The 24,139-nt window shown below is 42.7% G+C and overlaps 1 protein-coding gene across 5 annotated transcripts in view; it reads left to right on the plus strand.

Moving 5' to 3' along the window:
- The window catches only part of prkg1b (protein kinase cGMP-dependent 1b), a 157,200-nt gene that overhangs the window by 85,844 nt on the left and 47,217 nt on the right, over positions 1-24,139 (plus strand). For all 5 annotated transcript variants that reach the window (XM_046356763.1, XM_046356764.1, XM_046356761.1 and 2 more), the window contains one exon: positions 23,504-23,609. In XM_046356763.1, the coding sequence (XP_046212719.1) occupies positions 23,504-23,609 (106 nt within the window). The remainder of the gene's footprint in view (positions 1-23,503; positions 23,610-24,139) is intronic.

Genomic DNA, 24,139 nt, shown 5'->3' on the forward strand with positions numbered 1-24,139 from the left:
TTGAATGCATAGAGATACCGTGACGAAATCTTGAAGCCCATTGTTGTGCCATCACCTCATGTTCCAGCATGATACTGCACGGCCTCATGTCACTGTACACAGTTACTAGAAGCTGAATATGCCCTAGTTCTTTCATGCCTGCATACTCACCAGACATGTCACCCATTGAGCATGTTTGGGATGCTCTGGATTGATGGGTATGACAGTGTGTTCCAGTTCCCGCCAATGTCCAGCAACTTTGCACAGTCATTGAAGAGAAGTGGGACAACATTCCACAGCCTGATCCTCTATATGAAGGAGATGTGTCAAGCTGCATAAAGCAATTTGTGGTCACAACAGATACTGATTGGTGTTCTGATCCACCCCCCTACTTTAAAAAAAAAGGTTTCTGTGACCAACAGATGCGTATCAGTATTCCCAGTTATGTGAAATCCATAGATTAGGGCCTCATTTATTTATTTCAATTGACCGATTTCCTTATTTGAACATTAACTCAGTAAAATCTTTTAAATTGTTGCATGTTGAGGTTATAGTTTTGTTTAGTGTATAAGAAAAAATGTCCATTTAGTCAGGAATAGAAATGATTCAAATGGACCCAGTTAGCAGGTAACGTATCATACTGTGGAGATCTCCATTTCACAGCAGGCAGGCATACAGAGGAGAAACAAGAAGTAGGGCATATATGACTTCCATTCTACAGTCAGTCCTCTCCTCCCCTCATCCCACAAGGAGGACGTAACCTACTTCCAGTAATGTTGGTCCAAAATGAGTAATAGTCTCCAGGAAATGTATTATTTGATTCGTATAGGAGACCCAGAAATACGCACCATTTGATCTTTGCCATCCACCCAATTTGGATGGAACAGCAGCAATTGTACGTATAAGGCCATGAATATTTCCCTTTTGACGATGGATAGGCTAACTCATTGTAACACCCATATCCCATTACTTATACATGTGCTATTTCCTTTGCACAATAGTTTACAAAAGTTTGGATGGTTACAGTATAACAGTGGCTATTCAGCACCATGATACATTATTGATATTGATGTAGCAAAAACACAGCTGGAAAGTTCATTGTGTGAAATATCGTGACCTTACCCCGCGTCCCAAATGGTACCCTATTCCCTATATAGTACACCAATTTTTAGCTTAGGGTTCCCAGTGAGGTCATCCGAGCGAGGAACCAAGGGAAGCTGTACTAATCTGATTCTGAAATGAAATGTTTATCTTTCTGCAGCCAGACAAATGTTAAATGGAGAAACCTGATGTTGTGGATGAGTCAAAAGGAAGAGAAAATAATATTCAGGAATGTGCCAAACTATTTCAGCAGTTTGGAGTGAGAATGCCATGGTGGTGCGGCACAAAAAATGTACCATTATTTGGCGACTGATCTTCTCAGATTTGGATCTTCTCACTTTTGGAAAAGTGTGGCAAATTAGACTGTTGATAAAAATTGCACAAACAGATGGACTGTCTGAAATCCATTCTGGTGTGCTTGCATGCGTGTGTGGATGTGTGAGTGAGTGTGAGTTTGTGTGTACTTTGTTTCTCCCTCTTTAAGTTACATTATTTAGATTCAGAGCAACACTTTCCCCCGTGTTTAAAAAAATATATATTTCACCTTTATTTAACCAGGTAGGCTAGTTGAGAACAAGTTCTCATTTACAACTGCGACCTGGCCGAGAATAAAGCAAAGCAGTTCGACACATACAGCAACACAGTTACACATGGACTAAACAAACATACAGTCAATAATACAGTCTATAATACATTGTGTGCAAATGAGGTAAGATAAGGGAGGTAAGGAAATAAATAGGCCATGGTGGCGAAGTAATTACAATATACCAATAAACACTGGAGTGAATGATGTGCAGAAGATTAATGTGCAAGTAGAGATACTGGGGTGCAAAGGAGCAAGATAAATAAATAAATACAGTATGGTGATGAGGTAGTTGGATGGGCTATTTACAGATGGGCTATGTACAGGTGCAGTGATCTGTGAGCTGTGCTGACAGCTGGTGCTTAAAGTTAGTGAGGAAGATATGACTCTCCAGCTTCAGTGATTTTTGCAGTTAGTTCCAGTCATTGGCAGCAGAGAACTGGAAGGAAAGGCGGCCAAAGGGGGAATTGGCTTTGGGGGTGACTAGTGAGATATACCTGCTGGAGCTCGTGCTACGGGTTGGTGCTGCTATGGTGACCAGTGAGCTGAGATTAGGCTGGGCTTTACCTAGCAGAGACTTGTAGATGACCTGGAGCCAGTGGGTTTGGCGACGAGTATGAAGCGAGGGCCAGCCAACGAGAGCGTACAGGTCGCAATGGTGGGTAGTATATATGGGCTTTGGTGACAAAATGGATGGCACTGTGATAGACTGCATCCAATTGGTTGAGTAGAGTGTTTGAGGCTATTTTGTAAATGACATCGCTGAAGTCGAGGATCGGTAGGATGGTCATATTTGGCAGCACGAGTGAAGGATGCTTTGTTGCGAAATAGGAAGCCGAGGTTCAGACAACAAGCCCTCCGATTTAAGACACTGAACTCTATCGGAGAAGTACTGTAGTTGGTGAACCAGGTGAGGCATTCATTTGAGAAACCAAGGCTGTTTAGTCAGCCGATAAGAATGTGGTGATTTGACAGAGTCGAAAGCCTTGGCCAGGTCGATGACTACGGCTGCACAGTAATGTCTCTTATCGATGGCGGTTATGACAGGTGAAGACGTTGGAGACGTCCATCTAACCTGTTTCTGACCTCGAACTGCTCCAATGCGTAATGATCATCAGGTCACTTTAGCTGCTTGATTTCTTTGATGCCCTCGTAAAACCTGCATAAAACAGTGTGGCGATGCAGAGTGGAAATGTAGAGGTTCTCGGCAGTAGAGAGTTCAGAAAAGATTGATCAATGTCTGAGAACATGTAGATTGTTATTTCACAATCTATGGCATCTCAGGTGGCAATCACATGAGGGCATGACCTGATGGTCATGGTAAAGGATTTTTATTGTCCAGTGAAAGATATGTGGTTAAATCACACACGACTGGTTTAGCCCACACTAGGGACCTCTTCAGCACATACTACCCACTGGCTGTGTCCGAATACACTACCTAAATGGTAGGCTGTTTTTAGTATGCGAAAAAAGAAAGTTTAATCATCTCCAACATTTCGAAAATCAAGTGTACTTTAAATGTCCGGATGCCATACTCCCATTTAGGCTTTGACAACAGCTGATCAATTAGCTATGGGGATGAGCTAACGAAATCAACAAATACTCATTTTGTTTTTTTCATCTATTCAAATTCGATGCGCACTTCTCCACAATGTATTGGAAGAGGTGGGCTGCGGGTGATAGGCCCTGGTTCTCTTCAAGTAGCCAAACAACTAAATTAGGCTACTTAATTGGGAAGATACCCAAAGTTTCTGCGGTGGTGTTTTCAAAAAGTAGTTTTTGTTCTCCTTAATATGATCAAGAATATTGCATCTTAGGCTACATTTCTTAAAACAAATGTAGTTTTTGGTTGATTTATTTTCGCTAAATGGATTTCTCACTAAAAATGGTTTCTTGTTCTCTTGGCCTTCGTCACAGCGTTTAAGCTAAATACTAAACCACTGTTTGACTTTTGAATGTGTAAGGCACCGGGGCCTCGGGAGGTGGCTGCGATATTAATGTTAAGTTAATCAGGCCTTTTGATTTGAACTCATGGATTGTTTTAGTTTTGTATGCTAGGCTACCTATTTAATGATTTAATTTATGTATCAAGCTTTAGCAGCCATTCTGATCTCGTTCCCAATGATCAATGCTATAGTTTGTAATGTTGCTGTCCAGTGATATTGAATAGCCGATGCATCAGACTGTCCAGGTTTTTCTGTACAATAGCCTTTTGATTTGAACATTTGAAAAGTTTTTGTTTTGTGTTCTAGGCTATTTTATTTCATGGACAGTACCAGTCAAAGGGTTTTCCTTTATTTAGACTATTTTCTACATTGTGGAATAATAGTGAATAAATCAAAACTATGAAATAACACATGGAATCATGTAGTAACCAAGAAAAGTGTTTAACAAATCCAAATATATTTTATATTTGAGATTCTTCAAAGTTGCCACCCTTTGCCTTGATGACAGCTTTGCACACTCTTGGCATTCTCTCAACCAGCTTCATGAGGTAGTCACCTGGAATGCATTTCAATTAACAGGTGTGCCTTGTTAAAAGTTAATTTGTGGAATTTCTTTCCTTCTTAATGCGTTTGAACCAATCAGTTGTGTTGTGACAAGGTAGGGGTGGTATACAGAAGATAGACTGGTACTGTATATATGCTACATCACTTTGGTTTGACTAATAAATATGTTGAAATGGAACCAAATAATCTGTTTCTGTCTTCAGTCATTTTTTAAATTGGATAGATGGGCTATATGGTCTACTACGGTAAGGTTGAATGTGATAGTCTGTCTATAACCAGCCTTAGGCCTATAACTCCATTCCTGTTCTATTCAGAGTTTAGAGAAATTAATTAAATTGGAAATGAGCTATTATCAGGCTGGTTAATGCGATGCATGTCTGTTGAATTTGAAAAAATCCACCTGCACTCGGCCCCACCCCACCTACTCAGCCGATCAGGAGCTGCGACTGAGTTGCGGCTGTGGCATGCTGCATATGGTGCGTGCTAAATAGTATGTGAGTATTCGGACACAGCCACGAGTTGAATCAACGTTGTTTCCGCCTCATTTCAATTGAATTACGTTTAACCAACGTTGTCGAATAGACGTTGAATTGATGCCTGTGCTCAGTGGATACTGCCTGGATGAGAGGTCAGACGTAACATCTGGGCTAAGATTTCCATTTGTTTTACTCTCCCTCTTTCAGAACGTTACTTTCTCTCCAGGTGTAAGAAGGTTGAACATGTTTGCACTTTACAGCTGTTGAAAATGTTACTGTTCATGTATCCATCCAACTTGCTTTAGCTTCATACAGTGTACCACATCACTGTGAATGCTCAAGGCTAGTACATTAGCTAGTACACCCTCAAGGCTAGTACATTAGCTAGTACACCCTCAAGGCTAGTACATTAGCTAGTACACCCTCAAGGCTAGTACATTAGCTAGTACACCCTCAAGGCTAGTACATTAGCTGGTACACCCTCAAGGCTAGTACATTAGCTAGTACACCCTCAAGGCTAGTACATTAGCTAGTACACCCTCAAGGCTAGTACATTAGCTAGTACACCCTCAAGGCTAGTACATTAGCTAGTACACCCTCAAGGCTAGTACATTAGCTAGTACACCCTCAAGGCTAGTACATTAGCTAGTACACCCTCAATGCTAGTACATTAGCTAGTACACCCTCAAGGCTAGTACATTAGCTGGTACACCCTCAAGGCTAGTACATTAGCTGGTACACCCTCAAGGCTAGTACATTAGCTGGTACACCCTCAAGGCTAGTACATTAGCTAGTATACCCTCAATGCTAGTACATTAGCTGGTACACCCTCAAGGCTAGTACATTAGCTAGTATACCCTCAATGCTAGTACATTAGCTGGTACACCCTCAAGGCTAGTACATTAGCTGGTACACCCTCAAGGCTAGTACATTAGCTAGTACACCCTCAAGGCTAGTACATTAGCTAGTACACCCTCAAGGCTAGTACATTAGCTAGTACACCCTCAAGGCTAGTACATTAACTAGTACACCCTCAAGGCTAGTACATTAGCTAGTACACCCTCAAGGCTAGTACATTAGCTAGTACACCCTCAATGCTAGTACATTAGCTAGTACACCCTCAAGGCTAGTACATTAGCTGGTATACCCTCAAGGCTAGTACATTAGCTAGTACACCCTCAAGGCTCAGATTAGATGATGATTTCCTTTGCATCACTGTATCTCCCTGTTGAACTCACTCCCCCCCTTTGCCTCTTTCCTCGCAACACCGATCCTTTTAGCTACATGACTATGTTTATCTGTTAAGTGCTCTGAATGAGATAATGTCATATCTACCCGCAGTGGAGTGAATAGGTAGATATTCCTTGTTTTTTCACCAGTCGGGTCATTCCATGTCATTTCAGCAAACCATGACACCCACAAACTCAGATTGTTCTGAAATTGTTTCTGTAGTTAGAAACAGATCACATTAGAATTACTGCAACATTATTGTGTTGAAATATATTTTGATCTCTGAGAAATCAAGCTAATTGATTGCACCCAAATTGGACATTTTAATTGATGGGATTCATAAAATATTCCTTATATTTTTTTTACCTGACATCCGATTTGGAGCAAACTTTAAGACCTGAGGAATCCAACGAAATTGTCAAAAGCCACAACGAGTATACAGTATCAGTTCTCTATGTCTGACAAGTAGTATGGAGCTGCTGCTCCCAGTATTGCTTCTTCATCCTATGTAATGTATTCTCAGTGAATTTGGTGATGCTTCTTTTTTTTGTCCTTCTTCAGAGAAATTAGTCATTGAAGTTGTTAGGTTTATGTCCCATCCTACATGCTGATATTACCAGGTTCTGACCACTAGATGGTGTTGTTCCTGCTGTTAGGGGATTTAAAAAAAGGGATAGTTCACCCAAATTACAGAATTACATGGTTTCCTTTCCCTGTAAGCAGTTTATGGACACATTTGCTATTTAATGCAACATTTTTGTGACAAAACTTTTGGTAGAGTTGAAAATGCGATGAAAACACATTGAACTTTAGGTTTTTATTTGGTACATTAAAACCTAAGTGAAATAGTACATTATGTTTGCACTACGTCATCACACAATGATTTTTATCTGCAACAACTTAGTTTGGTGGAAACCCACTGGTGGGAAAATTAGCATATTTTCTTTTTTCGGATTTTAGAATATTCACATGAAGATATGTCTCCAGTTCAATGGAAACCTAACTATTGACCCTACACATTAAAATGGCCAATTTGGGTGCAATCCATTAGCTTAATTTCTTAGAGATCAAATGATATTTCGACAAAATAATGTTGCAGGAATGCTATTCGTATCTGTTTCTAAACACATAAATAATTTTAGCACATTATGAAATCCTTTTTCATTGTGATTTTTGAGGTGTGCTGAACCATTTCAATTAGTTGCCATGGAGATCCTCAGGAAGGCCCCAGAGCACACACGTGTTCGTTCGGGATGAAAGGATTGACAAGCAGGAGATGAAGCACACACTGACTTTCAGGACACACAGATGGCCCTTTAGCCGCAGGCCTAGGAGTAACACAGTCACAGATTCTGCATTACACACTGTCAAACACACACCTCTGCTGAGATGGCCCCGTAGCCACAGGCATTACACACACAGTCACAGACCCTCTCAGGTTATTTTCAACCACAGATAAGAACAGGCCCAATCCCCAGCTAATGGAAGAACGGTGATTGTTAGTTATTTCAGGCTGACTCGTCAGGCCACAGGTGCCAAAGAAAGGCAAGGATCGTGGTTAGGCTGTGTCTCTTGACAGCTTGGATGCTTGTGTCGAGTGAGGGGGGGAAGCTGTGGCGTATTTTGCGAGGTGCTGGTGGTGGGGGGCTGATATATGGATGGATGTGTGAATATGTGTCATTAACCCTTCCCGCTCTGGGGAGGAACCTTTTCAAGTGCTCATTTAAGCCAGGTTAGTGTGGGCGGGGGGATAGCGGTGAATATGTTTTCATGAATATGTGATTTTAGAAGAGCTGTGAGTGATGAAATCAGATGGAAATGTCTCTTTAACATGTAGAGGGTATAGCTCTCCTTTCCTTGGATTTTTGAAGGGCTTACCTGGTTGCAGAGTCCTTTGATCCACTTAATGCACAGCAATTAAATAAGGAAAATATCTATGGCAAGACTGTTCTTCTGCTTCAGTCCTTCTGACAGAATGGTCTGTACTCTGTGTGTTCTGATCCAGCCAGTGTGACTAACCCAACATGTTGGGTTGCTGGGATTACCTAAACATGGGTTAATCTACTCATCGGTTGCATATGTCTTACTCTCATGTTGGATGGACCTAGCAGCTGGGTCTTTTTTTGTAACGTCATCCGTGAGTTATTTTCAAGGAGGTGTGTTTTATTAGGGTTCGTTTAAAAAAAAAAAAAAGAAGATATATCTTGCTGGCCACCCGGCGAGTAATACATGTCGTTCCTGTTTAATCATGTTAAGTTTATACATACTGCAAATTCAAAGTTTCCTTATGTTTTTCTTGTACTTTACACATTCTTCTACAATACTAAGATTATTAATGACATATTATAATAAGGAATACCATCTTATTGTATCCCACAATGGATTTACAAAGGCTTTTATGGAACTCGTACACTTCTGTAAGCTTAATAGAAGCTACAAACATGTCAATGTTCGACCTTAACATGTGACAGCTATACAACAGAACAGATGAACAGGAATGACATTTACTCTCGTGGCTGGCTAGAAATAACTCTCTGAAAGCTACGCCCCTACAAAACTACACCTCCAGTCTTCTGATCTGACCCGTCCTGTCATATCTCAGTAAACCAGCATCATTAACTCAACAGTTTTTTTAAAGAAAACAACCCAACTAAGTGACCCAATGCCTGCAACCCAGCAGTTGGGTCAACCAAACAACCCAGCATTTTGTACAGTGTACTCGTTGTGTTAAGCTTATGTCAGTTCCTTATCTGTGGCAGAATGACAATACTTTAGTTCAGACCTCCTTATTCCAGCAATTCAGTGGATACATACAGTCATGACAGTCCACAAAGACATAACCCCTAATCAGGTAGTGCATGTTTTTTTTTTTTACCTTAGAAATATCAGAAATTGTTTGAATATTTCTGTGCCTGTAACTTTAAAGAAAACATCTCAGGAAGTGTCGTCTCCTGTGGAAGTGTCGTCTCCTGTGGAAGTGTCGTCTCCTGTGGAAGTGTCGTCTCCTGTGGAAGTGTCCTCTCCTGTGGAAGTGTCCTCTCCTGTGGAAGTGTCCTCTCCTGTGGAAGTGTCCTCTCCTGTGGAAGTGTCGTCTCCTGTGGAAGTGTCGTCTCCTGTGGAAGTGTCGTCTCCTGTGGAAGTGTCGTCTCCTGTGGAAGTGTCGTCTCCTGTGGAAGTGTCGTCTCCTGTGGAAGTGTCATGGCCTGTGGAAGTGTTGTCTCCTGTGGGTATTAAGGCATTTCTCCCTTATTAAAAACATTATTTCTATGGATGATTCCTTTCTCTAACCACGAGAAGCCATTGGATCCTAGCCTGCCAGGGGTAATGAGTGGCCACGTGGGATTGGTCAGAATAACTCCGATTATAGTCTGATTCTAGTTTTCTCACAGTCAGAACAGAGAGTTGTCAGGCAGCGCTCATCACTTGGTACCTTCACAATTCAATGAGTTCCTATCCAGGAATGCCTGTGCCTGAAAATATCCAGGCTGCAGCATCTTCCGTACTGTGGGGAGTCACATGTGGGAAGAGAGCCGATGCCTCCGCCTGAGAAGACTGACAGTCCCTAATTGGGGTTGGAGTCGCAAGTCTGGTTGGAGTCGCAAGTCGTGCGCGCGTGCACTCACTCGCTCACATGTGCGTGTTGGAGACAGAACACATTGAGAGGAAAGGCAGAGCTCGAGAAACAAATTGAGGTAGACTGAGGGAATAGGTGTGAAAAAAGTAAGAAGTATGTGACAGGGTTGAAAATGTGCTCTAAAGTACTGTACATTCACAGTATGCTAGTTGGACTATTAATAGCGTCAGTCACCTCACCTCTTGAGTAACGTTCTGAACTTTACTCCATTGCTGCACACCACAGTATAATATACACTACAGACTCCTGGCATAGAAGCATGGCCTCCTTTCTAGCCAAGGCTAGCTACTGATGTTGCTGCCAAGTGATTTGCCAGTGGTATGTGGGTGGCCTACGCAGATTAGATGTCTTTTAAGGAATTAAGAGAACGGGACTCATTTAAGAGGCCATGTTTGACTGCTTATAGAATAAGGGCATACAGGCCTGAAGGAAGGAATGGAATTTGTTTTTTTAAAGTCAGTCATGATATGTAAGGGGATTCTGTTGCTTAGTACTTAGTACTCCTTCATTTACCTACTCGTCATTGACCTTTTCAAGAGACGTCAACCCTGACCAATGATCATTTGATGAAAAGCTCCATCTTATTGTCACACCTGTCACAAGACATTTCACCCAAAGCTTTTCAATGACTTCCTCGAAAGCAAGGAAATGGGTGATGTTCCGTACAGATAGAGGGCCTTGGTTGTCCTTAAAAACAAATGTGTACACTATCCTTTTCATTTACACCTCTTCATTTGACACATTTTGAAATTCCTTTACAAACGTCTTTACAAAGTCCTTTTTATACAGGAGTTTCATAAATGCAGTATGTTCCCCAGTCTATACTCCACATTTCTATGTTTCCAGTTCTTTGTTTTTCTGTTTCACCACAGGACATAAAGTATCACTTCCTTCCACATGCTCGTCGGAGATAATGTTTGTTTAATGTTTTTGTTTTTGAAGGACAGTCATTTTGTGTGAAAAGAAGTCTTCTGCTGTGTCTGTCACCTGTTTGCTTGTGTTCAGAGACGAGGAGCACGTCACCCACAGAAGCACAATCTATCTTTGGGGAAGAAAGAGTAATTCCCTCTGAATTGAGTATAGTCCCCAGTTCTCTCCGTCTCTCTCTCCCTCTGTTCTGCACCGTCTGCTCTCAAAGTGATAGCTTTGGTCTGGTATTCTCTTTTTAATTGAAAAATAACATTCATTAGAAAGTGAATGGAATAAAACAGCCGTTTTGAGATGTTTCTATTATATTCCGCGGCTCTGTGGAAATGATTATTTGAGGACATATTGATCTGATATGACTGTTGGACTAAATTGACATCTACTCTCTCTGATGTGTATGTTGAGGCTTATTTTGAAGCTCGGTACATTTCGAGTGAGGTTCAATCTCAAGGCGCGGTGATGATTGGATGAGCTCCCTTTACAAAGAAATCTAACTTTTATCTATTAAGGTAAACTTTTGCTATTGAGATCAATTAAAACTCCTCCCAAAAACTATATTTTGCCATTTGTTTCAGTTGTCCATTGTTGATATAGTCCCTAAATGTGTTTGCATGTCAGCAATCAAGTTGTCAAGATATATACCTTTAAAAATACTGAAATACAGCTGTATTTTTTTATTCTGAAAGGTGTACACAATATTAGGAACACCTGCTTTTTCCATGTCATAGACTGACCAGGTGAAAGACATGATCCCTGATTGATGTCACTTTTAAATCCACTTCAATCAGTGTAGATGAAGGAGAGGAGACACGTTAAAGAAGGATTCTTAAACCGTGATACAATTGAGACATGAATTGTGTATGAGTGCCATTCAGAGGGTAAGACAGGCGCACCGGTTTGAGAATGATAAGAACTGGGTTTTTCAAGCTCAACATTTTCCCATGTGTATCAAGAATGGTCCACCACCCAAAGGGCATCCAGCCAACTTGGCACAACTGTGGGAAGCATTGGAGTCAACATGGGCCAGCATCCCTGTGGAATGCTTTTCACACATTGTAAAGGCCATGCCACGACGAATTGAGGCTGTTCTCAGGTCAAACGTGGGTGCAACTCAAATCAAATCAAAGCAACTCTGCTAAAAATATTTTGGGACTATATCAACATTGGACTAATGAAACAAATACCAAAAAAATTGGGAGGAATTTTCCTTTAAGGTAAGCCCATCACAAGCTTCTCCAAGAATTTCACTCTGTGTCTGTTTGTCTGTCCGTGTGTCGTCTGTGTGTAGTCTGTGTGCACGTGCGTGAGTTCTTCCGCCCGTGTCTATGCTGTGGTTTATGGATATTCCAAGCAGCATCAGTAACTAAACATGACCATTCAATTCGAGAGCACTGTGAGGTGTGACACCGAGTGACAGTAAGAAACCCTATCTACCAGGACAGACGGACAGACGTCCCAGGTTGTCGTGCCCCGTGGTCCCTCAAGTGACAGTAAACAAACTGCTCCAGATGTCAGCGTGGAGTTGTCGCTGTGACTCTCACCTTGACATTCCTCTCAGACTGGCAGACAGACACACACACATCCCTGTCCCTTCATGTATGCATTTATATTTTTTTATGTCTATTTTTTTTTTAATGTAACCTTTTCTTTAACTAGGCAAGTCCGTTAAGAACAAATTCTTATTCATGACGGCCTACCGGGACCCGGGATTATATCCGTCTTTGCTTGAGTATAATCCCTAGACTGTGAGAATGTTATCTGTAGCTCTTAAACCATAGATACAAGTTCAAAGGTGTGTTCTTGACTTAGTGTATCATATACAGTACCAGTCAAAATTTTGGACTTACCTACTCATTCAAGTTTTTTTTTTTTCTTTGTTTCTACCTTGTAGAATAATAGTGAAGACTTCGAAACTATGAAATAATACATGTTGTAACCAAAAACTGTCAAACAAATACAAATCTATTTTATATTTGAGATTCTTCAAAGTAGCTACCCTTTGCCTTGATGACACCTTGCACACTCTTGGCATTCTCTCAACCAGTTTCACCTGGAATGCTTCTTCACTCTGCGTTCCAACTCATCCCAAACCATCTCAATTGGTTTAAGGTTGGGTGATTGTGGAGAACAGGTCATCTGATGCAGCACTCCATCACTTTTCTTCTTTGTAAAATAGCCCTTACAAAGCCTGGAGGTGTGTTGGGTCATTGTCCTGTTGAAAAACAAATGATAGTCCCACTAAACGCAAACCAGATGGGACGGCGTATCGCTGCAGAATGCTGTGGTAGCAATGTTTGTTAAGTATGCCTTGAATTCTAAATAAACAGACAGTGTCACCAGAAAAGCACCCCCACACCATCACACCTTCTCCTCCATGCTTCACGGTGGGAACCACACATGCAGAGATCATCCGTTCACCTACTCTGCGTCTCACAAAGACACGGCGAATGGATCCAAAAGTCTCAAATTTGGACTCATCAGACCAAAGGACAGATTTCCACCGGTCTAATGTCCATTATTCGTGTTTCTTGGCCCAAGCAAGTCTCTTCTTCTTATTGGTGTCTTTTAGTAATGGTTTCTTTGCAGCAATTTGACCATGAAGGCCTGATTCACACAGTCTCCTCTAAACAGTTGATGTTGAGATGTGTATGTTACTTGAACTCTGTGAAACATTTATTTGGGCTGCAATCTGAGGTGTAGTTAACTCTAATGAACGTATTCTCTGCAACAGAGGTAACTCTAGGTCTTCTTTTCCTGTGGCAGTCCTCATGAGAGCCAGTTTCATCATAGCGCTTGATGGTTTTTGTGACTGCACTTAAAGAAGCTTTACAAGTTCTTGAAATTTACCTCGTTGACTGACCTTCATGTATGTCTTAAAGTAATGATGGACTGTCATTTCTCTTTGCTTATTTGAGCTGTTCTTACTATAATATAGACTTGGTCTTTTACCAAATAGGGCTATCTTCTGTATACCACCTCTACCTTGTCACAACGCAACTGGCTCAAACGCATTAAGAAAGAAAGAAATTCCACAAATTAACTTTTAACAAGGCACACCTGTTAATTGAAATGCATTCTAGGTGACTACCTCATGAAGCTGGTGAGAGAATGCCAAGCGTGTGCAAAGCTGTCATCAAGGCAAATGGCAGCTACTTTGAAGAATCTCAAATATATTATATATTTTGATTTGTTTAACCCTTTTTTTTGGTTACTACATGACTCCATGTGTTATTTCATAGCATTGATGTCTCCACTATTATTCTACAACGTAGAAATAGTAAAAAATGAAAAAAGAAACTTGAATGAGTCGGCGTGTCCAACCTTATGACTGCTACTGTACGTCACATCTCTTTCCTGCTCATAGGCTTGAATTGTTTCAGTCCTGTTTCATTGAGAGTGCTTGATTGTTAAACCTGAAGTTTGAGCTACTTGTTTTCACAAATGTTGTCCAGCTAATAGAAATGGCTAATAGAACAGTCCGGGTAGTTAAATGCTCACAGCTTAATTGACGTTGCTATTTTAATAAGGATGACGAATTGCCTATCTGACTGCCAGGGGTCCTGCAGCAATTTGTTGTATTCAGCCAGGAATAACATTACTGATTTAACTTGACTGATCACTCCCTGTCTTTCTCTTCTTCTCTCTGTCGCTAGGTTTGCTTGTGGTTTGTACTCCGACTTTTAGACGCCTGGTCTGAAATGAGGTGCTTTAAATGTTAAGTCGGTTGAATCGTTTAGTGTTGTACCACTGTCTGCTACTCTCTTCCAGCATGTCGTAGCATATGAGCATGGAGATGATACATAATGAGGTATACTGGAAGCATCATTTAAGATTGCGTGCGTTTTTTAAGTGTGCTGGTACTACCATGGGAATGTGGTGCTTATCTGGGTAAACATTGTAGTTCCCCAGACTACCAAAAAAAAGTTTAACGTCAGCCGTCAGCAACATCAAAAGTTGCCTGTTTGGGTGTTGCTGTCATTTTTTGTGAGGCTTAGAATCTGCAAGTTTACCTCCGTTTTTATGATCCCCCCACTGTAAAATATTCATGAACTGGATCGGTACAGATGATAATGGATGTATGCACATTTACTTCGTGCTCGCTCTTAGCCAGCAGTGTTATGGTAAGAGAGTGTGTCTATCATAGCAGGAAAATGTAATGAGACAGTTGTAATTACTGCCAGAGTGAAAACCTTGTCTGAAAACACGGACCCACCCTGCTCACGCATAATCAGTATCTTTATCCGTCATCTGAGAGATTGTTGTAGAGACGTATGGAGATTTGAAGGTAAAACATGGAAACATGCACAAAGCTTTTGTTATTACCAACACAAGGCAATGTCAATCATCATTCTCTCCTTGAGGAATTGGCTGAATTTTAATTACAGCTGGTTAGGTTGTTAGATTGTGCTATGTAATGTGTGTCATTCATTTGATGAGCATACACAGATATATATATATATATATATATATATTTTTTTTTTAAACATTCTTAAACTATTCCCAATAATACAACTTTATTGCAGCTAAAAAGGTTAGTCTATGGAATGTTTCTGGTCCTTCTGTTTTAGTGGACCAGCCAGAGGGACATGCAGTGGTTCAATATCCTACCCTCCACTGGTGCTGTTTGGAAGGCCATATCTCCTGGCCAGCACCCCTTTCATCACACTCACACATCCCTTCCCCGTATTACTGTTTGTGAGACGAGCTTCCCCCCTCTCAGAAGAAGCAGTCTTCCCAGGACAGGACTCTGCATGGAAGATTGCGAGAGTTTCCAAACATTCCTCTATGGAGCATCTGCGGTTCTGAGAGTTCTTCTGAGAGTTCTGAGAGCAGCCCATCACATCCAGATGAGAGTCATTGACCCTGCTCTGACCCCTCCTCCTCTCCATCATTCCTCTCTGACACCAAGGGACAAAAACAAGGTTCACGTGCCACGTCAGGGGTTTAGAGGACGATGCTTAGGCCACATGTGTAGTGGATCTCCCCTAGCTCCTTATCCCGGGCCTGACAGTGGTGGCCCGGGATAGGGAGCTGCAGTGAGATGGATCTCAGCAGTGGATGGTGTTTGACCCCTATCATGCAGACAGATACTCCTGCCAAAGTCCCAATTTTAGTTGTTGCTTCTATGTCTCATTGAAATTTAGTCTTAGTAATATCCGTATTTGGCTTAAGTCTACTGGAAGAGTTCTATTATATTTTGACTATCATTTTGTTTTGATTTTGTCTCATTTCCATACTCAAAATGAGGGCACTAAAGCTACAGTTTGTGCTTAAATAATTTTTTGTTTGCTTAAGTTTGTTTTGTTTGTCAGGGGCATGGGTATTTGTATATTTTCCTTAGTACAGATAATAAACTGCCAACTACTACAAACAAACCGGGTGGAGTTACACGCTGATTGCTGATGAAGTTCTTTGTTAGTACAATGATAACCTCTCAGAATGAAGGCACTTTCTCCAATAGCTGGGCGGAGAGAAGAGTGTTTGAATAGGACCTCAAGTCAAAGCACATAGTGATTACCATCCATTTTGTTACGCCTTGGTTCCGGTCTTTTATTATTCTGTTTTTAATCCTCTCCTGCTCAGCAGAATCTACTATTTTTTAATTCTTTACTAATTGCAGTGGAGGCTGACTACAGGAAGAAAAGGAACATTTTAGTATATTTAATTGTGACCTCATCACGTCTGTTGCAGAGGATGCTGGATGAACCAGAGTTGGGGATGAAAGGTAGAGAGAGAGAGAGAGAGAGAGAGCACAGATGAGGCCAGAGAGAGCACATATGAGAGAGAGAGAGAGAGAGAGAGAGAGAGAGAGAGAGAGAGAGAGAGAGAGAGAGAGAGGCCAGAGAGAGAGAGAGAGAGAGAGAGAGAGAGAGAGAGAGAGAGAGAGAGAGAGAGAGAGAGAGAGAGAGAGAGAGAGAGAGAGAGAGAGAGAGAGAGAGAGAGAGAGAGAGAGAGAGAGAGAGAGAGAGAGAACATATGAGGCCAGAGAGAGAGAGCACATAGAGAGAGAGAGCACATATGAGGCATATGAGGCCAGAGAGAGAACATATGAGGCCAGAGAGAGAGAGCACATATGAGGCCAGAGAGAGAGAGCACATATGAGGCCCATATGAGGCCAGAGAGAGAGAGCACATATGAGGCCAGAGAGAGAGAAGAGAGAGAGCCAGAGAGAGCCAGAGAGAGAGAGAGAGGCCAGAGAGAGAGAACATATATGAGGCCAGAGAGAGAGAGAGAGAGAGAGACATATATGAGGCCAGAGAGAGAGAGAACATATATGAGGCCAGAGAGAGAGAGAGAGAGAGCACATATGAGGCCAGAGAGAGAGCACATATGAGGCCAGAGAGAGAGACATATATGAGGCCAGAGAGAGAGCACATATGAGGCCAGAGAGAGAGAGAACATATGAGGCCAGAGAGAGAGAGCGAGAGAGAGAGAACATATATGAGGCCAGGCCAGAGAGAGAGAGAGAGCACATATGAGGCCAGAGGAGAGAGAGAGCACATATGAGGCCAGAGGAGAGAGAGCACATATGAGGCCAGAGAGAGCACATATGAGGCCAGATATGAGGCCAGAGAGAGAGAGCACATATGAGGCCAGAGAGGCACAGATGAGAGCACATATGAGGCCAGAGAGAGAGACATATATGAGGCCAGAGAGAGAGCACATATGAGGCCAGAGAGAGAGAGCACATATATGAGGCCAGAGAGAGATGAGGCCAGAGAGAGAGAGAGAGAGAGAGCACATATAGAGGAGAGAGAGAGAACATATATGAGGCCAGAGAGAGAGAGAGAGAGCACATATGAGGCCAGAGAGAGAGAACCAGAGAGAGAGAGCATATATGAGGCCAGAGAGAGAGAGCACATATGAGGCCAGAGAGCACATAGAGAGAGAGAGAGAGCACATATGAGGCCAGAGAGAGAGAGAGAGAGAGCACATATGAGGCCAGAGAGAGAGAGAGAGAGAGAGGAGAGAGAGAGAGCACATATGAGGCCAGAGAGAGAGGAGAGAGAGAGCACATATGAGGCCAGAGAGAGAGAGAGCACATATGAGGCCAGAGATGAGGCCAGAGAGACATATATGAGGCCAGAGAGAGAGAGAGAGCACATATGAGGCCAGAGAGAGAGAGAACATATATGAGGCCAGAGAGAGAGAGAGAGAGAGAGAGAGAGGAGAGAGAGAGAGAGAGCCAGAGAGAGAGAGAGAGAGAGAGAGAGAGCACATATATGAGGCCAGAGAGAGAGAGAGACACATATGAGGCCAGAGAGAGAGAGAGAGAGCACATATATGAGGCCAGAGAGAGAGCACATATATGAGGCCAGAGAGAGAGAGAGAGAGAACATATATGAGGCCAGAGAGAGAGAGCACATATATGAGGCCAGAGAGAGAGAGAGAGCATATATGAGAGAGAGAGAGAGAGAGAGAGAGAGAGAGCACATATGAGGCCAGAGGAGAGGGAGAGAGAGAGAGAAAGAGAGAGCCAGAGAGAGAGAGAAACATATATGAGGAGAGAGAGAGAGCACATATATGAGGCCAGAGAGAGAGAGAACATATATGAGACCAGAGAGAGGGAGAGAGAGAGAGAGAGAGAGAGAGAGAGAGAGAGAGAGAGAGAGAGAGAGAGAGAGAGAGAATAAAGAGAGAGAGAGAGGGTAGACCACAGACATAACGTGGCTGCCCTGAGAGAGAGAGAGAGAGAGAGAGAGAGAGAGAGAGAGATAGACAGAGAGAGAGAGAGAGAGAGAGAGAGAGAGAGAGAGAGAGCACATATATGAGGCCAGAGAGGAGAGAACATGAGGCCAGAGAGGGAGAGAACATATATGAGGCCAGAGAGAGAGAACATATATGAGGCCAGAGAGGGAGAGAACATATATGAGGCCAGAGAGAGAGAGAACATATATGAGGCCAGAGAGGGAGAGAACATATATGAGGCCAGAGAGAGAGAGAACATATATGAGGCCAGAGAGGAGAGAGAACATATATGAGGCCAGAGAGAGAGAGAACATATATGAGGCCAGAGAGGGAGAGAACATATATGAGGCCAGAGAGAGAGAGAGAACATATATGAGGCCAGAGAGAGAGATGAGGCCAGAGAGAGAGAGAGAGAGAGAGAGAGAGAGAGAGAGAGAGAGCATATATGAGGCCAGAGAGAGAGAGAACATATATGAGGCCAGAGAGAGAGAGAACATATATGAGGCCAGAGAGAGAGAGAACATATATGAGGCCAGAGAGAGAGAGAACATATATGAGGCCAGAGAGAGAGAACATATATGAGGCCAGAGAGAGAGAGAACATATATGAGGCCAGAGAGAGAGAGAACATATATGAGGCCAGAGAGAGAGAACATATATGAGGCCAGAGAGAGAGAACATATATGAGGCCAGAGAGAGAGAGAACATATATGAGGCCAGAGAGAGAGAACATATATGAGGCCAGAGAGAGAGAGAACATATATGAGGCCAGAGAGAGAGAGAACATATATGAGGCCAGAGAGAGAGAACATATATGAGGCCAGAGAGGGAGAGAACATATATGAGGCCAGAGAGGGAGAGAACATATATGAGGCCAGAGAGAGAGAACATATATTACATTTGACATTACATTTAAGTCATTTAGCAGACGCTCATTATGAGGCCAGAGAGGGAGAGAACATATAGAGGCCAGAGAGGGAGAGACTTACAAATTGAGTGCATTCACCTTGATGACATCCAGTGGGACAGTCATATATAACAATAGTGCATCTAAAACTTAGGAGGTGGGGTGAGGCCAGAGAGAGAGATTACATTATGACCATATATGAGGCCTAGAGTATTGAGGCCCTTAAAGAACATATATGAGAGTTTGAGGCCAGGTGAGAGAGGTGAGTGATTGACTCACATATGAGGCCAGAGAGAGAGCTGTCCTGGCCAGAGGAGAGTTTGTTCCACATTGAGGCCAGAGAGCATATATGAGGCCAGAGAGAGAGAGAGCAGTATATACTGGGCCAGAGCGGGAGAGAACATATATGAGGCCAGTGGTAGGGAGAGAGCAGGCCAGAGAGTGGATGAAGCCAGTGCCCTTGTTTGAGAGTGTAGGGAGATGAGGCCAGAGAGAGAGAGGTACTGAGGTGCCAGAGAGAGTTCCCCTCACAGCTGAGGCCAGAGAGAGAGAGAGAGGCAAGCACCATGGTCTTGTGAGGCCGGATGAGAGCTTCACATATACTGGATGAGCCAGTGGAGAGCACATATGAGGCCGAGAGAGAGAGAGAGAACATATATGAGACCAGAGAGAGAGAGAGAGAGAGAGAGAGAGAGAGAGAGAGAGAGAGAGAGGTAGAGAGGAAGGTTGAACACCAGAGGCCGGAGAGCATATATGAGGCGTTCTGGATGAGAGAGAGAGAGTTTAATGGCACAGAGCAGAGAGCCCAGCCAGAGAGAGAGAACATATATGCAGTAATCCAGAGAGGAGAGAGACAAGTGCCTGGATTAGAGAGAGAGAGAGAGAGCTTCCTGTGTGAGGCAGAGAGTGAGGCCGTACTATGAGGCCAGAGAGAGAGAGAAGCATATATGAGGCCAGAGAGATGTTGTAGAGCATGAAGAGACAGAGAACGAGGCCAGAGAGAGAGAGAGAGAGAGAGAGACGCCTTGATGAGGCCAGAGAGAGAGAGAGTTGAGAACGAGGCCAGGAGTGTTGTCCAGGATCAGCCAAGAGTTCTTGAGGCCTGGAGAGGAGAGACACAATGGAGTTGTCGACCAGAGAGAGAGAGAGGCAGAGAGGGAGAGAACATATATGAGGCCAGAGAGAGAACATGAGAGAGGAGAGAGAGAGCTGGAGAGGGAGAGAACATATATGAGGCCAGAGAGAGGAAGAGCAGCTCCGTCATATATGAGGCCGAGAGAACATATTGAGGCCAGCTTGAGAGTGGTGATCCAGAGAGGGAGAGTCATCCACATGATATGAGGCCAGAGACATGCAGAGAGAACATATATGAGGCCAGAGAGAGAGAGAGAACATGAGGCCACCTGAGGTCAAATATATGAGGCCATAGATGAGAGAGGGAGAGAACATATATGAGGCCAGAGGAGAGAGAGAGAACATATATGAGGCCAGAGAGAGAGAGAACATATATGAGGCCAGAGAGAGAGAACATATATGAGGCCAGAGAGAGAGAGCACATATATGAGGCCAGAGAGAGAGAACATATATGAGGCAGAGAGAGAGAGCACATATATGAGGCCAGAGAGGCCAGAGAGAGAGAACATATATGAGAGAGAGGAGAGAACATATATGAGGCCAGAGAGGGAGAGAACATATATGAGGCCATATATGAGAGAGAGAGAGAACATATATGAGGCCAGAGAGAGAGAACATATATGAGGCCAGAGAGAGAGAGAGAACATATATGAGGCCAGAGAGAGAGAGAACATATATGAGGCCAGAGAGGCCAGAGAGGGAGAGAACATATATGAGGCCAGAGAGGAGAGAACATATATGAGGCCATGAGGCCAGAGAGGAGAGAACATATATGAGGCCAGAGAGAGGAGAGAACATATATGAGGCCAGAGAGAGAGAGGCCAGAGAGAGAGAACATATATGAGGCCAGAGAGAGAGAGAACATATATGAGGCCAGAGAGAGAGAACATATATGAGGCCAGAGAGAGAGAACATATATGAGGCCAGAGAGAGAGAACATATATGAGGCCAGAGAGAGAGAGCACATATATGAGGCCAGAGAGAGAGAGAACATATATGAGGCCAGAGAGAGAGAGAACATATATGAGGCCAGAGAGAGTGTATATATGCCGGGGTTTCCTCTGTCAAGTTTAATCAAGTGCCTTTGCTGACAGATAGAACGCTTTATGTTCTGATCCTGACAAATGAGTTGAATTTGAACTTTGAATTTGCCAACTCCCCTGCAGATGAAACACCAGTCTTGACACAAGGTTTTCACTTTGCACTGAATGAGCTGATTGTGTGTTTGTGTATGGTTTATTTCAATAACGCTGTGATATTTTGAGTAAGTTCACTGGGTCTTTGTGCTAATTGGACATTTTAATTGGCACTGTCAGGGTCAGGTTGTGCACTTCAGAACTCCCCAGCTCTATAATGTCTGAAAACCTAATTGAAACAACAGATGAGAGCGAACCGTGGGGTAAATCGTTTCATGCCAAATTGCTGGCATTTGTTGGTCTCTGTCAGGAGTTGTTATTTTCTATGGAGGTCTTCATGTAGCTGTGGTCTATATATAAACCTGCCATTTGATAATCATCAGGGGCTAAGCTGCATACGCCGTTGTCTCTCTATTTTATGCTCTAGTATTATAAGCAACATATTCCATTGCCGTGGTGAGCAATGTGAAACGTCAAAATTGGAAGGGGTTTGTTTGTTTGTTTGATTGGGAACAGTTTCAAACATACTGTCAGAGACGTGGCACCTTGCATCCCACCTTCACTGATGTTACATCGCGTCTGTGTTTTAGCAGGTTTTTACTGTGTTGGGAATGCGAAACGGGGGGAGGCCACGGGCGTTCTGTGAACTGAAATAAACAAGTGAATGAATTGCCTGTCAGTAGTTGATGGTGTGTCTCTGAGGCACAATGCCTATACTGTAAGCGTCAGGATCTTTGGGGTTAAAGCTATAACACAATTGTTCAACCTGGGATGAAGACATATTTACATAATGTGAGTAATCTTCCACTTACCCAATAATTGATCCATGGAGATGGGGAGATGTCTGAGTAAAGGTACATAGTATACAGTACATGCATATTATAATATAGCTGGAAGTAGCTGATACAGAGATGCAAACTACTGTAGTCGGAGAGAGGGAAACATTCACGCGGTGGGAATCACTGACACTTTTCTTAACTAGGACACTACATCTCTCTCTCATCTATAGTAAGATACAAGTACTCCCGTGTGGTATTACTGGCCTTGATATAAAGCAAACTGCACAGAGCACTCATAAATCAATGGTGAAGTAGGCTGTCCTGTTTTTTTACATTTTTTTTTTTTTTTAACACAATTCGTATAAGCAGGACTTTTACTCACTCACTTTATTCAAATGTTTTAATATGACCATATTTGCTGTAACTCAAGATATGCCGTAATAGATATGTAACTAAGAAAGATAGATGATGAACTTAAGACATTTTGCTACCAGCAACCAGTCACATGAACCATAAACAATTTGATAAGTCTAATGGAACATCATGCAAATGCCTTGTCTTGTCATACTGCAAGGGTCCAAGGGGACTTGGGATATTCCCCCCCTAAGTGCATTGAACTTTCCCATTATATATTCCCATCCCTGTACCGGAGTAATGAATAATGATACAGATTGTCAGCTATTCTAGTCCTTCTCCATCAACCAGTCCACGACTCCTTAATCTGTGTACCGTGGATAATGATCCATTAAGGGAAATCAATTTGGCTTCACTGATACAATTTAACACAGCAGTCAACGGACGCTTTCTGTTGGTGTCTAGGAGTTTGGTATCTCTCTGTGTGCTCAGTGTTAAATCATGATGAGGACTTGAGAGTATACCCATGTTTTACATTTTAGTCATTTAGCAGATGCTCTTATCCAGAGCAACTTACAGGGGCAATTAGGTTTAAGTGTCTTACTCAAGGGCACATCAACAGATTTGGTGACCTAGCTGGCTCGGGGATTCGAACCAGCAATCTTTCGGATACTGGGCCAACGCTCTTAACCGCTAGGCTACCTGTTGACTCACTGGACAATGCTTAGCCATGGAAAATGTACATGGGAATGGTAATCCTCGGTAGACATCAGTGATAGGTGGTATGATTTGATTATTGCTGCAGGTTCCAAATGGCTGGACTTGGACACTGTATGTCTGATGATCTTGTTTAGCAGATATAGTAGATTCAGTAATAAAGTGATACAGGGTTTTTAATTAGACTCACATTTTAATGTTAATGAGCAAATGGAATATTGTCAATATTGTTGATATTCTGTCATTATATGAGACTGTTTGTGTGGCAACCCAAGAGAGGTATTCCATCCTGACATTTAAAGCTTGTTATTTTCTCTATCTAATGTCTTTTTGCTGTCTCTTTCTCAGCCCTCACTAATGTGAAGCTATGGGCCATCGACCGCCAGTGTTTCCAGACCATTATGATGAGGACGGGCCTCATCAAACATGCCGAATACATGGAGTTTCTAAAGAGGTGGGCTTCTCTCTCGCTCTTTCCCTCTCACTCTTTCCCTCTCGCTCTTTCCCTCTCTTTCTCTCCCTCTCTTTCTCTCCCTCTCTTTCTCTCCCTCTCTTTCTCTGTCCTCCACCTCCCCTGAGATGCCATTCGAGCGAGGACTGTCCCTGACAGTCACGAAATCACCTTCCCCCTCTTCCCATTTCCTGTCACTGATGTCTGGGTGCACTGTTCAACAAAAACACTTGCTGGATGCATGTTCAAATGAGCATCAGGTGATTGTGCACTTCAGGTCTTTTACACTAAATGTATGTGTTACCACTTGGAACTGTTAAAACACCAGTTTATTGATCATTATCATACTATGTTTGATATCACTGTCCTCTTTCTGTTCACACAGCTGAGTCTAATCCATGCTAACCCATTGGCTGAGACTTTACATATTGATTTCACATTTCCTACTTTCTCAGCTTCAGACCTGCCTTCTTTTAACTTTAAACATTGTTTTTGTGTTTAATATGTAGTGGGCTTACCAATGAGTTTTCTGC

This window comes from Oncorhynchus gorbuscha, linkage group LG07, assembly GCF_021184085.1.
Source record: "Oncorhynchus gorbuscha isolate QuinsamMale2020 ecotype Even-year linkage group LG07, OgorEven_v1.0, whole genome shotgun sequence".
NCBI classification, from domain to species: Eukaryota; Metazoa; Chordata; class Actinopteri; order Salmoniformes; family Salmonidae; genus Oncorhynchus; species Oncorhynchus gorbuscha.